Raw genomic sequence first — 18,889 nt, forward strand, 5'->3', positions numbered from 1 at the left:
ATCAGAGCAACCTTTTCTATAAAGACTACTTGAACCCTACACTAAAATGTGATTGAAGTCATTCTAATCCTATTTCCTAGTATCCCCCCTTAGCACCCGGTCTGTCTCGGTGTCTGCAGTTTAGGTCTAACATTGCCTAGCTGGAGATTCACTCCTATTGCTTCATGAATTATCCCACTGTTCTGCGAAGCAAGGGGAAAATATCCACTCTGATTTCTTGATGTAGAAAACTGGAGACATATCAATAAATAAATAACACATGAAATGTTTTTAGCTTTTAATGAAATAGGAAAAATATAAAAATAATCTTAAAATATGACATATAGAAACTAAAAACCTGACCATTCAATGAATCAGTACAGTTCTCAGACAGGGATTTATTTCTCAGGACTGATTAGGTTAAAAAGAGAGCAAACAAACTGTTCAACTACTGAAGGTTCATCCTGTGCTCCTCATTTTTTAAGAGACTGAACCGAAATGGTGGTATGTACTCTAGGTGTTGTTTTACTAAAAATACAAAGCCAAAAGCATGTATTGGGGTCACTGAGACAAAGGGGGCATGGCTCGGTCATGTTATGGGGCAGAGGTGCTAGTCTGAGGTGACTGAAGGTTGCTGGCAATACCCCTTATTTGGGGCTAGTCTCCCAGAAACAACTAGTGAAGTGGAGATACAGTTGGATTAATTTTTAGCCCAGTTTATGATTTTCCACCAGTAGAGCATGTGGTGCTACTTCCCAAAGCACTAAATTCTTCCTCCTACAGCACAACACTATCTTGTCTTGTTCTATTTATTTTCCTTAAGTATGTGTGACTTGCAGAGCATTAGCACATCAAAACATATGTTTCCTAAGCCTGTTCTCACATCTCACCTTCACTTAGACTTTCAAGGTCAGAGCTATTTGTGGCTATCCACTTAATTGGACTTAAAATAAAAGGCAGCAGAAAATAGTGGATTTGTAATGGTCCTTCTTCGTAAGCATAAAAAAAGCAGTCTAGCTCATCTGAATGCCATTTAAATAAATCAGCCTCTTGATCAGGGCCACAAAATTCCATCCACCAGGCCACCAGTTACTATGCAGCTGATGCAAGCCAGAAGCAATGGAGTGGATATTTCCTGGGCCCTTTGGAAACCACCAGAGCTTTGAACCAATTGTGCATTAAAAGCGTAATCATCTGTTTACCCTCAGAATGTGCACATTAATCAGGTTCGCAGGATTAGTGTTCATACTAGACAATGATGGAGTAGATCATTACTAGTATTGTTATTATTTACAGTATATAGCTCCATACATTTACAAAGCTTTGTACAAGATGAATGCAAATGTTCCTAGGGCCTGGAATGGGAGGGGTTGTATGTATTTGGAGAGAATAGGTAGGCAAACAGATTGGCCTATGACCCAGATGTATAAAGTTAAGTACCAATGTCAGACGGCAAATTAGGCCAAGTTCACACTGAGGAGTGAAGAACTGTAGCCAATTGCTCTATTGAGAGGGCTTCTGGACAAGAAATAGGGAAGGGAGATTTGATGGTAAGAAATTCTTAGATGAGACAGAGAAAACAACAAGTGGGCAAAGAAGGGTGATACGGCAACCAGATGACCAACATCCTGGGTTCAGTGTGCAAGTAGATTTGCATTTCTGGGCTCTCCATAATCAGGTGGTCCTGGATGCCAAGTGACTCTGGGATCCTCCCCCAGTCCTTAGCTTCAAGGGGTTCATTTTTTCCCCCATGACCAACTTTCCCCCAAAGCTCCCAGGGAGGAGGGAACTTCAGGGTTGATCTAAATATGTCTCTAGCGTAATATGAATCAGCTTAGATCCCTAAAGGTTCCCAGCCTTGGAGCTGCTCCATCAGTAGAGCATCTTTTCTAAAAGCCCACAGAATGGCAGGAAGTATTTGTAAGTCATATATCTGATAAGGGACTGGTAACCAGAATATATAAAGAATTCTAAAACTCAACACTAAAGCAAATAGCCCAATTTAAAAATAGCCAAAGGATTTGAATAGACTTTTCTCCAAATGCTCATAAAAAGATGCTTGACATCATTCATCCATCAGGGAAATGCAAATCAAAATCACACTGAGGTGCCACTTCATACCCATAAGGATGAGAGGAGCCAAAAAAGATAATATGAAATGTTAGCAAAAATATAGAGAAATTGGAACTCTCATATACCATTGGTGGGAATGCAAAATGGCGCTGGGACTTTGAGAAAACAGTTTGGCAGTTCCTTAAAATGTTAAACTCGGAGTTAGCATATGGCCCAGCATTTCTATTCCTAAGTATATAACAAAGAATATTGAAAATATATATCCACACAAGAGATTTTAAACAAATACCCATTGCAACATTATTTACAATGATACAATAGGATAAACAATCCAAATGGCCCTCAACCGATAAATGGATTAAAATGTTTATATCCATGTAATGGGATACTATTTGACTATAAAAAGGTATAACATGAGTAAACCTCAAAAGTTTTATGCTAAATAAAAGAAGCCAAACACAAAAAAGTCAAATATTATGAGGTTTTATTTAGATGACATGCGCAGAATAGACAAATCTTTAGTGACAAAGTAGATTAGTGGCTACTGGGGAACGGGGAGAGGGAGGATGGGGGAGGGACTCCTAGTGGGTATCAGGTTTCTTTGAAGGATGATTAAAATGTTCTAAAATTAGTGGTGATAGTTATATAATTTTGAATATACTAAAAAAGCACTGTACTGTATACCTGAGGTGAATGTTGTAGTAAATGAATTAAATCTCAAAAGAGCTCTTATAGAAAAACTAATAGAGAAACACTATATAATGCTAGAAGACAAGGAAAACTATTTAGGACCACAGCTGGAATAATCTGGCTTTTGGAAATTGAAGGCCCTTATCTTCCCTCACACCCAATTTAAAACCTGAGAGCACTGGAGTATTTCTAATCCCTTCTGTTTTTTTCTTTTTAAATAGGAATTTATTATTTGCATTTGACTTTAATACATACGCCACAACATTTTATGACTGATCCCTCCAGACATTTATCATTTCATCACTACCATGATCAACTTCTTGAAGCATTAAATGCTCTTTGCTCTTCTACCCATGACAGTGAGCCCAGCACCCTCTACTGCAGGGGCCCAGTTAGTTACCAAATCAAGGGGAGGTTCAATCTGAGACAGAAAACACAGATGCTAGCAAACCAACACAAAGTATAGCGATGATGAGATGAACATGTGAATAACTAAGATTAAATACTGATGACATATATAAGAAAAAAAGTAAATACAATTTTAGGGCAGCAATAGGAGGGCTCAAGATAATTTCATGGTTGAGAGAGGTTCAGTTTCACAGATAGGAAAACTGCTACTCTCTTAATCCTGTGCAAGAGTAAAGGGAGAGCAAGTTGAGGTCCAAACATTGAGGGTTTGACTAGCAGGGGTTAGTTGAGGGAACTGCATATTCATATGACTTCAAAGGAGGGGCAGAGATGGGGAGCATGCAAAATAAAGCAAGGGCCTGAAATGTTGGGAGGAAAACATTGTGGGGAGAGAGACAAGACTGAGAGCACACCAGATCAGAGAGGGAAGAAAATCAGAGCAAAAGAGGCTGGGAGTAGAACATCTTAAGTAGAACATCTTGGATGGTGATGGTGATGGTGGTGGGGGTATGGAGGGGTGCTGGTAAATATTTTTCCTATTCAATCTAACTCAAAATTCACAGTTTGCCTATGAAGAAAATTCTAGTATTTTCTTAACTTAGGGATAAGCTAATAATATAAGCCCAAAGAGGGTTAAGTAATAGGTCAAAAATCACACAACTAGGAAGCTCCATTCTATCAATAACACACAATTCCACGGTGTTAATGCTTAACCAGCACACTTCTTCTCAGAAAACAAAGTAATAGCTTTCTAGAATATACCAATGGTCAGTGCTCTCCACAGGCTAAAAATAATAGAAGTAGTTCAACACATAACTTGATTGTTATCAGTTGCAGAGAAAAATGAACCTAAGTTCAAATGAGCCTTCTTGAGTGTTGGTGCAACAGATAACAGGTAGTGAGTGAGAAGAAGAGGAGCCCAAGATGAGCCTGCAGTTCTTCCTGCAGTGGGCTTGCCCAGTTCCATGTCCATCAAGCAGTAAAAGAGAAAGCTACTTGAAGAACACCACTAGCTCACCTTTCCAAAGGAACTTATTTTCTTTAATTAGAATTCTTAGTTGAAAAACACTCCTCCTATCAAGGTAAATTCAGGGCTTGGCTAGGTAATGAATTGTCAATCCATCATTACACACAAGTATACAGTTGGCCCTTTGTGCCCATGGATTCAACCAATGGTGGAGTGAAAATATTAAAAAAGAAATTGTGTCTGTATTGAACATACATACATTCATACAGTATTTTTCCTTGTTATTATTTTCTAAACAATACAGCCTACCAATGCAGCATATGCTGTGTTAGATACAGGTAATCTAGAGAAAATTTAAAATATATAGGAGGAGATATATAGGTTATTTGCAATACTAGACCATTTTATGTAGGGGACCTGAGCATCCTCAGATTTTGGTACCCTTGTGGGTCAATGGAACTGATTCTCCATGGATACAGAGGCATGACTATAATTGTTTCTTTCCCATTCATAGAGAAGTACAGAGTTATCAGAAGTACAGAGTTACCAGGTCTGGGGACCTTAGATATAAACTGGTTTACATGCTTGGTCCATCGATATGCAGCCATTTTGTTGGATAAAAGAAACTCCATTTATCCAGGTTTAGTCCCTGCCAATGCACAATTCTGAGTGCATCCTTTAAAGCTGTGAACACAGCATTAAATATGGCCTCATGCCCAGACCTTTTCCAAAACCACCAATTTTACCAGTATTAAAATCATGTCTATATCATTTGGTTTACAAATCCAACACTTCATAAAAAGGAAACCAATCTAATTGAAATGCAGCTTCAGCCTTCCTGTTGAGGTTCTGTTCTCTGTGATTTCATAACCTTTCTCTTCACCCACGTTTATTTTCCACCTGATGACAAGCTCACTGGGAACCATGGATATGTTGAGGCTTAGCAAACTCATGCTGCAATCTATACTCTCCTTACCCTGCAATCAGCCTATTTCAAAGCAAGATGGCAATACAAAGTTTGGTGCATGTCAGCCTCTCAGAACTCCACAGGCATCTACATTGGCCAGAGAGCCAGAGTTACTCAACCGGACACAAATAGTTTGTATGCTTGGGGAGGAAGCTGCAATGACACGTAGATCCAGTTCTAAATAACTGAAAGAGTCCCAATTACATGTACTTAAAAGTCCCTTGGGTTTCATGGCTCTGAAACTCTAAACTATAAAAAGAAGTTGAAGATAAGAAACAAGGGTAGCACCAGCCCAAAGGGCACCTTAATTAAATAAGAAAAGGTGGCCCTTCCTCTAGGTAGCCACAGTCCCATACCAAAGCACACTGCATTTCTGCTCCTACTCATCCCTTTGATCAGATGGATACCCTTGAGCAATATACTTCTAGCACAGCTTGGGTAGGGTAGCCCTGCTGAGAGGAAGTATGAGAAAAAAGAAATTTCCTAACATGTACTTTCAAAAACTAGGATTATGACCCATTGGAAGGTCATAAAATTATTTTAGAAGGTTAAAATATTTTTAATTAATGGAAAATGTAAGAAAGCTATAAGTGCCTTGCACTTAGATTTTACTTTTATATGTATATCTAATATGTACATATGTAAGTGAGGTCTATGCACATATATCTTTTGGATTGAGATGTAAAATATTTTTCTCTTTTTCAATTGGTGCATTATAATTATTCATAATAATGAGATTCATTATACCATATTCACAAAATGCATATAACATGATTTACTCAATCTCATTCCTCAGTGCCTTCCATTTTCCTCCCCTGATTAACTTACTCTACTCATCTCCCTTCTATTATTATTTTTATTATTTCAATTAGTGCATTAAAATTTTATACATTACAAAATATATTATATATATATATTAATATATAACATACATATATTATACTTTATTACATACATGCATATTTGTGTACATATGTACATATTATATATGATTCATTGAGGTATATTCAAACATGAACATAGCATAATTTGGTAGATATGGTTTCTCAGAACTTCCCATGCCCTTCCTTCTCCCTCCTTCTGGATTCTCCTCCTCTATTTATTCATCTCCCTTCTACCAATAGTGTAACATATATTTCTTAGTGTGGATCATGGTCAAAAATACTTGAAATCCACTGACTAAAAGAGAGCTTGATATAAAAAGTGAATCTAATTTGAAGGCTTGCTTTGTTTTTACTCTGAACTGCCCAATGAGAAGCACTAATATAGAATTAATTAGATGCATTTTGGGAGTCAGCCAGATTCAAGTTCAAGTGCAATTTAAATACCACTAAATCTGGGCCTTGGGTAATCGTTGGTTTCCTGATCCTCAGATTCCTCATCTGCAGGTAGAGATAATAATATCATTTTCAGAGTGTGGACATAATAAGTACCTGGTGTGGCACTATGCCTGGTTTTCAGATCCCTTTCTGCTCTTGACTTATGGGAGACAAGCAGAGTCCAAAAATCACCAGCAGGTTAGGGACACACATGCAGCGTCAAGGAAGGTTTTCACTGCCAGAAGCCACAAATGCTGAGAAGGTCTAGGGTTCTGCAGTAAACTTTAAATGACATTCCCCCATGCATATTGTTTTCCCATCTGTCTGGAAGAGCTATCTCGCACAGCATGCTTAAGCTAAAATGATAGTTTGATAAAATGCTTTAATTAATTAAAATGCTTTAATTTAATTAATTAAAGCATTTTAATGAAAATATTACCTGTAAACCAATTAAAGAAAAGTTAAGGCTAGTCTCTGGTCTTCTGTTAGAGTAAATATATTAGATTGCTATTTTGGCCCAGTTGGGATATTTCACAGATTAAGTATTAGAGCTTCTGAGTATAGAAATGACAAACTGAAATCTCAGTATATTAGGTCATCTCAAATGTATTAGATCTTCTTAATCTATTAGGTCATGTAGGTCAAAGCTCCTTTTTCCAGATGAGCATATTGGCATCCTGGGAGGTAGAAAATTTCCCAAGGTCATATAGCAAGGGAGCAGATCCCAGTTCCTGGGGCATCTCCCAACTCCTTTGTTACAGGCCTTCTCTTCAGAATAATTCACCAATTAAAACAAAAACAAAAACTGTTTTATTTAGGTGGGAAATGTGGGGAAGGATGAGAACTAAAGTTAGTGAGTCTCAGTATAGATTTGTAAGAGATCTTTGTATGAGTCATCACAGGGAACTTTAAAATTGACACAAAAGACACATAGGAAACAGGCAATCTATAAAAGAAAAACTTAATTTGTCATAAACATATGTTTCAAAGCTCAACCCCCAAATTAATCAGAGAAATGTAAATTGAAACTAATTAAAATGCTACATTTCACCTTTCAAATTGGAAAACATTGAAAATTATAATATTCAACACTATCAAGTATGTAGCAAAGTGGCAGAAACTTAAAAGAGCTCATAAACTTTAGTCTAGAATTTCTGCTTCTACAAAATCAGAAATTCGTGTATAAGGTAATTTATTGTAGCACTTCTTATGGCACTAAAATATTACAATACATGACAACACAAAAAAGGCTCTCTGTATTATAATTCTAAACAGCATATAACATTTTAGAATTTTTTTAAAGCCTTCATTTTTTAAAATATTTATTTTTTAGCTTTAGGTAGACACAATATCTTTATTTTATTTTTATGTGGTTCTGAAGATCGAACCCAGTAGCTCACACATGCCAGGCGAGCATGCTACTACTTGAGCCTATTCCCAGCCCCTAGAATTCTTAATGACATATGACATGTTCATCACAGGCTAAGATTTTTTAAAAACTGTATTAAAATTGTAAATATTCTATATAACTTTAAAATTGTGCATATCCAATACTACCTTCAATTTATTGAAATAAATAGTTATAGATACATGTATATAAACATGTGTATATGTGTGTATATGAGAAGTCTGGAAAATATATGCAAGAGTTGTCTTTGGATGGTGCACAGTTATTTTTGGATGGTGCAATGTAGAGATTATAAGCTATTTAAGATTTTCTTTTTAAAGTTTTGATGTTTTTATAATCTTGTGCAATGAATACATTGCCCTAATATCTGGATTAAAAAATGTTATTTAAAAGGCAAATCTAAAATTTAAAGTGGCCCCATATAAAAAATTTCTTATTAGAATTGCCTCAGAATTGATTTGACTAAGATTTTTGCTGTTGGTAGGATTTTTGTTGAGGAGTGTTACTACCATGGTCAGACTGTGTTAATCATTTTGAGCATATAGCAGCAAATTTTCAGGTCAGTGCCATTGTTGTATGTATTACCTTTTGATAAATCAATGGTCTGAAACATATATTTTTGGCAACATGATGCCTTTTTCAATATATTACTTCCTGAAATGTTGGATGTTATAGTTTTAATATACTTTTAAAATACCCAATTATGTTAGTGAGGAATTAGGGATCTAATTCCCTAATTCCAGAACACACTGTAAGCATAAATCCAGAGGCATCTGTTGTGTTGCTTTGACTCCCAGGTATCTGCCATTTCCCAGTGGCCTAGAGATAGGCTATTAGAAGCTACCAGCATGAGATCTGATGAGGGGAGATAGTTCAAAGATATCCTTTCCCTGGAAGCTGGGAATGTTGAGGGCCATACTCTTGATGGGTGGATAAGGAGGAAAATCTACTTAGCAAAGGTAGGATTTGCCTATTTTGGTGGGATGTGCCTATTTTGGTTTTGGCAAGGGGGACTCTTCCTTAAGAATTTCTAGACACAGGCTTATTTGTGTGGGTTTGAGATCTGATTCACCTACTACCTGGGTAGGAAAAAAGTCAAACATTTATATTAGAATGGTTCCAAGTTAGTAATAATCCCAGGCCCTTAGCAGAAGAGCAATACCTCTGAAGGAATGCACTTAAAAACCTGTCAATAAATTCCCACAAGTAAAGTTGTAATGAACATTTGTCCCAGATCAAATCATTGAGTCTTAAAATAAATCACTTAATATAAGGAAGCAACCCCCACACAGTCAAGACTCAATAAAACAAAAAACTAGACCCATGATTGTATTGACACTGAAATTATCAAACATGAAATAGAAAATAAGTATATTTAATATGTTTAGAGGAATGAAAGTAGGCATTAAGAGCAAAATGAGAGTAAGAAACAATGAAAATCAATTTGGCCACTTTGAAAAAGAGCCACAAAGAATTTGTAGAAATAAAAAAATATGATGATGAAAATCAATAGATGAACTTCAGCAGGTTAGACAAAACTGAAGAGAAAATGGGAAATTGGAAGACAGAAAGAAATGACTAGAATGAAGATCAGAGATAGCAAAAGGTTGAACAGTGAAAATGAATGAAAAACATTCAGGATGGTCCCAGGAATACCTAATGGGAATTCAAGAAGGTAACACAGTGAGAACAAGAGGGTAGAGACACGAAGCCTCAGAGTCAGGAAGCCCAGTGAGTCACAAGTAGGGGACCCAGAAGTGAGGCAAACATGCCTGACATGGCTTAAGGAAAATGCTGAACAAGGAAAACAAAGTCTTACCAGGAATCACAATTCACCCCGACAGTTATCTTTTCAACAGTAAAAATGGAATTCATACATAGTGAAATGTTTTTTTTCAAAATGGGAAGAGAACATCATTTTTTTACCCATCAAAACTACCTTTCAAGAACAAAAGCAAAATACATTTCTAAGCAAATAAAAACTAGGGACATTTACTATTAATAGAATCTTGATTAAGGAATTTATAAAGAATATGCATCGGGAATAGAGGGAAAAATTAGGAAAAAATCTGATATACAAAAAAGCAATGAGGAGGGAAACTGGTAAAACTGTGGGGAAATCTAAACATATTGACAACATAGTGTCAATGCCGAATTTGTGGATTTAAAAAAAAAATTAAAGCTATACCTCAATAAAACTACCACAAAACATCAAGGTAAAACATAAATCCTGGACTTTGAATCTTATATAAGAGAAAAGAGGTGGTTGAGTTAAAACACTTTAAGAGTACCAGGTTGCTTAGCTAACATGTAAAGACACTAATTTTGTCCTGTGTTAAGTTAAATATAAATATTACATTTTCTAATGTAAATACTTTAAAAAGAATATAATGTCTAATTTCTAAAATATTATAGAGAGAAACAGATTTAGGGAAAAAAAAGCAACAAAAAAAGACAAGGAAAACTATAAAAAATAAACAGAAAGAACAAACTGAAAGCATAAAAAGAGAGTGATAGAAAAGAATCCAAGTATAACAATAATCACAATCAGCAAACTAAACAATCTAGTTAAAAGAAAATGATTGTGAGACTGACAATCTGACATTTCAAACAAAGTTCAGGTATATTCTGTTCACCAGAGATTTACCTAAAAAGAAGGTTGAAATTTTTTTTAAAAATAAAAAAATAAAACCTGCCGAATTCACACTGTAAAGGTACTTGTGTTCCCAGTAGCCAGAGAGAAGCTTAATATAACAATCCCATCTTTGCTAAATTTGAAATAATTTGTACACACACACACACACACACACACACACACACACACACCTCAGTACGTCAGGGGTTGGGGGTGGGAGGGTAGAAGGGAAAGGTAAGGAGAGGAGAGGAAAAGGGGAGGGAGGAGAGTTGACAGGGAGGATGTGGTGTCTGCTTTTCTCCCTTGCCTGAAGGACTGACCAAGTTTAGGTCCTCTCCTGCCACAGGAAACCTCAGCGGTAAGGGGAACAGCCAGAGGCAATTTGAATTTAATGTCCTGAAAACTCCTAGGCTCTTTTGGGTCTTAAAATGCTTCACTTACCCTCTGAAACACATGTAGTAACTGATGGGTTAGTAGAGGAAAAGAAAATAAGAAAAATACCACCATGCTGCAACTCTATGTAAAAAAACATCATATTCATAGGCATCTAGTCAGTGAAGCATTTTAATGCCTAAATTCTCTTTCTTTTGAGGATAGGAAATTAGTTTCCACATTCATCAACAAGCATATCCTCTTATTTTCATAAGGACAATCTTGCCTTCCTTGAAGTTTGAACATTAATTTTACTAATTAATTAGGCTTGGGGGTGAGTTTTATAAGATTTTGAACCTTAAGCCAGCTTTGGGCTGCACATGGGCATTTATAACATTATTTATGATTTAATACATTAAATACTTATATAAGGAGTATTTAGGTTGTTTTAATTCTGATTTTCTCAAGAATATCAATAACAATTTAAACCACAAAAACTGTTTACAACTTTTTAAGCATACACACTGAGTAAAGGTTCACCTAAATTGCCAAGGAGTCTGCTTCTCCAACTATCCAGCTTTAGCATCTTTATTTAGATCATTCCCTTTATTAGAACCTGGCCGACTTGCTGTCAGATTACAGTGCCAAGTCTACAAGGTTAAATACCATGGACAGCTGCTTTCTAGGCCAATGACAGCCTTGCACGGTAGCAGATCAACGGGATCCCAGCAGTCAGGCCAGGCACTCAGCAAAATGTGCTTGGCTGTCCTGAAATTCAACTGCTTTACATCCTGCAAGATGCAAGTTTATTCCTAGTTAGCTATAATAGATTTTAAGAAGAGGGTCCTAGTCATTTATAAACTACCCTGAAAACAAGTCTATTAGTACAGATATTATTAAACCCCAGTCAATGTCCTCCTTATTTCATGTAAAATTCTACAAAAAACTTTCAGGACCAAAAAAAGTCATTTGGAGATTTCTTGGGAGTTTACAATAATACTTAAACTGCATATATTCACCACATGTAAACTAGGGCATGTGAATATTGTAATATGACAGATATTTTATGTCTCTATGGGGTATGACAGCCTGCTTAACTCAGTGATTTGTTGCAGTAAATTCAATCTTTAAGGAATGATTTATAATCTCAAATCTAAAGTAATTGATTCTGATTCATTTTCATTTAAGAACAGAACATAAAAGGTAAGGAACTAATATTTATTGAACAATCCATATTTGCCAAGGACTTTGTTAAACACTTAACAATAATGTCTCTTCATTTAATAGTTTCCCCAAACATATAAAGTAGGTATTATTACTCTCATTTTCTATATTAGGAGATTGAGGCTCAGACAGTTCAAATGATTTCTCCAAGGCCTCTGGGCTTATTATATGGCTAGGCTTAAAATCCTTTCCTCCCTGAGTTGAAGCTCCAGAGTCTCTCCACCATATACACTATACAACAAGTACTTGGGGCTGAAAGGGAAATAATATAGTGAACACATCTGGTGGTGGTGAGGAAGCATAAATAGGAGAAATAGTTATGAATATAACATGCTTTCTTTTTTGATTAGGGATGTCCAAAATTTCCAAATTAAAAAACAAACAGTATTGAGCATAGTGGAAAATTATGGATTGTGTATAACTGCTAAGGAATGTCAGTCTGAATTGCTGAGTAAATTATCAGAAAAATGACTCTACAGCAACCTAATTGAATAGTTAAAGATCTTGCCAGAACTACTTTAAAGAATGACATAGAATTGATTAAATACAGCCTGTAACCTCTATTTAAAAAGTTATTTCCCAAATTCATGAAACTGGCTCCCCACTCCCACTTCTACTAAAAACAAAACATAAAATCCTGCAATCCTGTATACACCACTGGATTGCTCTGCAAATTTCTTCCTCACAAATGTTGCTAATATAAGTTAATGAAATTCCACTGTAGTTAATAAATAAATAATGTTGGCAAATATTAAAAAAAAAAAAAAAAAAAAAAAAAAGAAATTCCACTGTAGTGTAATAAAACAAAAAAAGTACTGAGATCTCAAAAAGACTTTCTACTGTTGATGTGCCCAAGACATTTATAATACACCAAATCATGTCCTTGCCTCTAAAGTACATACCTTTCTTTGACAGCTGTTCAGTACTCTGATTGGAAAAAAAAAAACCAGACTACTTCTGCAAACCAGTTAAATGGGCTTTAGGAGAGGGTTTGAGGGATCTTCCTCTTGGTTACCAAGATAGAGAGAGGAAAGAGGCCCCAGGGATGGCCCTATCTTATGTCCTTATGGCACATCTGAATGCATATTTGCCAGATATTTTGCTAAATATTTGAGATGTTAGAAAAAAATGTTAGTACAAAACATGTCTCCTTTGCATGTAATAAACAGAAATAACTTCCATATTATTTCTTTCTATAATTTCTCCCTACATGTTCTTGTTTGTTTTATTTCCAGCACTTTGCTTCCATTTCATAGCTGCTACAAAAATGGTGGTCATTAAAAGTGACTATTATATAAATTTAGCTAAAATAATGATATATTTTTAAAAATTTCTTTTTGGAAAAATATCTTACCTCTTACGCAAGTATCTGTTTTGTACATAAAGGGGAATTTTCCCAGATGCTAGTAAGAAAGAATCTGTGTATGAATCTGGGTTTTTCTGTTTAAAATCATGTTCAGAGATGACATTCTTTGTTAGGAAATGAATCAAAGCTTCATTATAACACTACATAAAATTTTATTGACTCTGCTTATTCATTATTTTTTTTAATTTTACATTTTTGATAATCAATTTCTTAAGCACTTTACCAATCTGCTTTCCAACTAAGCAGTAGGATTGGCACTGTCATCATTAAAACTTCCTCAAATTCTGTAAAAATATGTTGAGTCACATTTCTTGTGGTATACAAAAAAGGGTCATTGCAATACAGACACAGGGCAGGGCTGTCTATTTGCTCTCTGGATGGTGAATGCTGATCAGATCCCCATCAAGTGATCTGAAATATTATCTATGGATCAAGAAAAATAACGGGTTTGGGGATGGGTTCAATGGGAAAGTGCTTGCCTAGCACGTGCAGGCCTTGGGTTTAACCCCAGCACTACAAAATAAAAATAAAATTTAAAAAGAAAAAAAAAAAACAGCCATGACCCCTCTAGTGACTATACTTGCTGGGCCCCAGGCTGCTGATTTGAAGGTACAACTTTGATGAAGCAAACTTTCTGCCCTAAACATTTTCAAAGAGATGCTTCTTGATGAATATCACCTGTCCATTTAAAAATCAAGAGCCCTACAATTTGTTAGGAACGTATACACTTTCCTATGAAAATTAAATCGCTCACAAAATCATTAAGCCTAGTTTCCTAAAAATAGAAGACAAGTAAACGCTGAGCTGGCTATGGGATGCTTACTTAACCTATATGTTCAAGTGTTTTTGCTGTGAAGCAAGTAGCTTAGGAACTTGGTAGACATTTAGAAGAATGCCAAGTTATTTTTTCTTACGCCACTGGTAGTCTGGATATCACAAAAATGCAGAATGCAATCTGCGATCCACTGCAACCACAAACACCATCACATTAAAAAAGTTGCAGATCTCAAAGACATAATTATGGTCAAGAAAAGCATTAAATAAATCCCATTACCAACCTTTGCTTGGGCCTCTGGTGCTGTCACCTTGACGACTTTATTGCGATTTATCATTTGCTTCACCCATGTTTCCACTTGGACGTTGAATTTCATGAAAACCACATAGCCAAAATAAGCTGTCAAGAGGAGCAAGCTTTCCCACCACATGATAAAATTATCCAGAAAAAATATAATCAGCATGATCAAGTCAACGATGTAGAAGGACACATCCCGAAAGAGCGGCCACCATGTCAGGTTTAGGATTTCTCTAGAAAACAGAGCACACATGCCAATAACGAAGAGGATATTGAACACTGCTGAACCTACAATCGTGCCTATGCCAACATTGCTGTGAGCAATGAACACCCCTATGAGAGAAGTGAAAAGTTCTGGGGCTGAACCGCCTGCAGCCATAAAGGTGGCTCCAGCCACATCATCGGAGATGCCCAGCTTCTCGGTGATGACGGTCAAAGAAGGAACAAAGAACTCATCACAGACAATGGCTAAGGCTATGAACATGTAGATCATTCCTATGACGTGGAGAATGATGGCGCCTTTTCTCCGATCCTCAAGGGAGAAGATGTCTCTCGGGTAGTCTCCTTGGGCATGGTCTGTGCTGTTCTCAGATGTGCCTTCCTGAGAAAGAGGTGGCTGTGGAGTGTAATCCTGAATCTTGTCATTTAAATCTAAGAGAGTTCTTTGAGGGTAACTGTGTGCTACCCTTGGGCCACTGACAACACTGGCTTCCCCTGTGCTCTGTGTGTCTGTCTCAGAAAAGGCACTGATTGAAAATGGGACAGTGCTAATGGCCACCAGGCCCATGAGGAGGCCTACAATTCGAATTAACTTCAGTTTTTTCCTGACGTTATAATGTCTCCTGTAGCCAGATGGTGATTGGTTGGAACACCATTTCTCAAGGAGTGTGACAGTGGTGCTTTGGTGCAAATCCATCCTGGGTCTTCTGGTGGATGTGGTGGTCTTCAAAACTTTAAACTCTCCCAGATGTTTGTCATACTTTTCTTTACTTTTATAGTTAATGGTACTTGTGGGGCACTTCCACAATCAGGGAGTCTTAGGTTTCACAAGAAGTTTTCATCATTTATGCTTAAATTAAAAAAAAAAGATAAGTATATTATAAAACCTTGTCTTAAAAAAAAAAGAACTTTGCAGATCTGATAAAACCCTGTCTGGCAGTATATGATCATGGATAAATTACTAATTCCTCTGTGCCTTAGTTTCCTCATTATAATTATAGCTTCAATAACTCGTAATGGTTTTTATTTTTATTTATTTATTTATTATTATTTTTTTTGTGATGCTTGGGAGGAAAGCCAGGACCTCCTATATGCTAGGCCAGTGCTCTAACACTGAGCTACATCCCCAGCCCCATGGGATTGCTTTAGGAAGAGTTAAAAAAATACATAGCACTTAGAATAGAAAGTGTCACATAGTAGGCACTTATTTGGGTTTATGTAAGCATGAACCCAAATAAACATTTTGGTAAATCGGTTGTTAGGAGACATAAGTATAAAATGGAGACAGAAGTATAAACATTTTATACATGGAAATTAATTTATTCACCTTAAATCATGTAACAAATAACATCTAATAGTAAAAAGATCAGACTTCTTTCAGAACTATCTAGGTTCTTGTCAACTGACAATTATTCACTGTATTTTCTTCTAGTCCAATTACATAATTCCCTCTTATAGGTACATTTCCTGATTTAATCTATCATCTGGAGAGGGTTGTGTTTGGGAGAAGGTAATACTCTTTTCGTGCATACATAATGATCACAGGATCTTGTTTTTCACGAAAAGTCTCTTCTATATCAGATATAGAAAAGTAGCCCTTTAAGATTTTAAGCAATGTTTTGGTGACATGAACAAGCTGTTTTCTTAAAACGTCTAGATATGGTTTACAGATAAAGCTTTCTTTTTTTTTTTTAAAAGCAACCTTTAGTGGTATTTAAAATAGCCTAATCAAACAAATCCCAACGCAGTGAAATAACAAGTAGGCTATTTTGAGAGACCAAATGTGTGTTTCATAAACAACATGCAAGTTGCAGCAATACCTCCATCCAAAAAAATCTGCCACAAATAATTCCAACACCGACCCTGTAATAGGTTAGATATCCGACTCAAGAGTTTGTATTCTCTATTCCACTAAAGAGATGGGTAAAATACCTGGATACAATCACTAATATACTGAAGGTTCCTCTTTATTTTAAAAAGCAGTACCCCCACCCCTCATCAACGATTTAATTTTAGAGGTATTCCCTGAGATCATCTCAGGTGTAAAATAAGATAATTAAACACACGCCACATAAACACTGGGATTAGCTGGAGCTCAGATTTTTAAAGCAGAGCAAAAGTACAAGTCAATCCAGGTTGACTTGCTGCTCCTCCTGAGATAACCCGAACCCGTCAGATTCCAGGCTAGCTGCGGTTGTGGATGCTTAGCACCAATGATTAAGCGACTCACAGCGCTTCAGGGATTGTCACAATACCCGGCCCGGGCTACCGGCAGAGACTGACTCAACTCCAGGGGCGCACGATCAGCTCTAGCCTCTCTGGGCTTTCCCTGCAAACCCACCGCTCAGCTCGCTGGGATCTATCCACAGGCGAAGTGAGCCCCCAGCCGTGCCCCAACTTTGCCTTGCATGGTCCCAAACTTTCCCTGGTGGGTTAATAGGAAAATAAAACTAAAGGGCAGACGCTCCACTTGCAAACCGGGAGATGCATTTTGGAGTGGCTCCTGACCCGCATCTCTCCGGGTTGTTTGTGGGTGGATGGGAAGCAGGAGCGTCCCTTTGCGCATTTTCCCCCAAGGCAGGCCCTACCAGGTGCCCCCAACTGGAATCAGAGGATGGGAAAAGCAGGGGGCTCGGAAACCACGCCCCGGAGCGGAGAGAGTTGGCTAACTCCTAGCCGGGCCTGGGGCGCCCACATCCACCGCAGAGCCACCTGTGAGCCCGCGGCGAGGCAGAGGGATGCGCGCAATGGGGATCCGGGGACCACCACCGCGGCCACCGCGGCTGGAGGCTGGCAGGGCGCTGCCGCCCGCACTTACCGGGATCGGTTTGGAGCACTCCCACAAGCCGGGGGCAGAGCGCGCGGCCCGCCTCACCGGTCCGCCGCCTCTTCTGGTCCTCCACCTAGCCTCTCCGAGGCCCGGGCTCCAGCTCGCTCTGGTAGCCGCTCTTGGCAGCCGTGGCTGGCCTCGCGACGAGACTGAGCCGCGGCGAGCCGGGCGCTAGGCGTCTGGCACTGCCGGCCCCCTGCGGCCCCTCCCTCTCGGCCGTGCGGCTGGAGCCGGGCCTCAGCGCGCTCAGCTCCCTCCCGAGTCCCTGCTCCACGCCTCCTGGGCGCAGAGGCGACGCCCGCAGCCGTCTCTTAGGAGATTTCTCCGCAGTGGGGACGGGGGTCAGGATTAGCAGGCAAGCAAGGGCAAAGAGGAGAGATCATTTGGTCGGTGACGCGCGCCTGATTCCCAAAGCCTGAAAGTGCTGTCAACTTTGGGGTCATCTGTGCTGGGCACCTCCTCTCCAGTTATCTGCAAAAATATGATACGAGTCGGGTCTGTCTTTAGGAGGCGATGTAATATGTAATGGTGGGAAAGATGCCCATTAAAAAAGCACAGAGGCTGTAGTGCAGGATATTTGGGTCCAGGTTGTCTGGAGGCTTAGGTTTGGATAGTTGGGACACTGAAAGGTCTTTATTACGTGCATGATGAGACTAAGAGGCAAGACATGGTGTCATTTTGAGTCACTGAGAGGGTTCAGATTTTGCCTCTGGACTCCCAGCCTAGTGCTCTTTCCTGCCCTGTCTGGACAGCAAGATCCCCTTGAGTCTGTCTTGCTGGGGATTAGAGGCAGGAATTTGGGCCAAAGAGTGGTAGAGCATGATACACACCTGCTGCTGAGGGAAACCCCTTTTACCCAGCCCTGGGAAGTAATGCTCACTGCCTGAAGATTTTGAGGCTTCTGTGCACTGTGCCCACTGTCTTTGCCCTCCGTCCTTCTACTCACATCAAAGTAGGTTTCTTTAGGGGGCTCAGCTCAGGCTGAGGTGACATCAGTTAAAATCCCCAAACTCACTACCACTATCCTCAGACCTGTGGGCTTGCTAAATCGAGGGAAGCCTTAGAAACTTAGAACTTGAGATTAAGCATTCAATAGTATGGTTTTGCAATGGATTTCAAAATCCTAGAAGTCATAGGCCAAACTTTTGTATCTTTAGTTTGGAAAATTTCGAACTTATTCAAATATTAGAAAATATAATGAACCTTTATGGGGCCATGGTAACCTTGCAAAATTATCAACTCGTGGTCGACTGTATTTTATACCTATCCCTGTGCCAACACCTTGAAACAAATCTCAGACGTCATTATTTTACTGAAAGACGTCAAATATTTATGGAAAGCACCAGAGCTATCAACTACT

General features: G+C 38.2%; 1 protein-coding gene across 4 annotated transcripts in view; it reads right to left on the reverse strand.

Annotated features, from left to right (window-relative positions):
• Positions 1–17,776, reverse strand: part of Slc24a2 (solute carrier family 24 member 2) — a 226,330-nt gene extending 208,554 nt beyond the window's left edge. For 2 of the 4 annotated variants that reach the window (XM_058586378.1, XM_058586376.1), the window contains exons 1-2: positions 17,518–17,774; positions 14,467–15,549 (exon numbers count right to left, since the gene is read on the reverse strand). In XM_058586378.1, the coding sequence (XP_058442361.1) occupies positions 14,467–15,396 (930 nt within the window). In that variant the 5' untranslated portion in view covers positions 15,397–15,549; positions 17,518–17,774. Of the gene's footprint in view, positions 1–14,466; positions 15,550–17,517 lie in introns of all 4 variants that reach the window. The other 2 variants (XM_058586377.1, XM_058586379.1) reach the window with 2 other exon arrangements.
• Positions 17,777–18,889: the final 1,113 nt, after the last annotated feature.

The sequence above is a fragment of the Marmota monax genome, unplaced genomic scaffold (assembly GCF_021218885.2).
Source record: "Marmota monax isolate L192 unplaced genomic scaffold, Marmota_monax_Labrador192_F-V1.1 WCK01_AAM20220418_F8-fsc00033, whole genome shotgun sequence".
NCBI classification, from domain to species: domain Eukaryota; kingdom Metazoa; phylum Chordata; class Mammalia; order Rodentia; family Sciuridae; genus Marmota; species Marmota monax.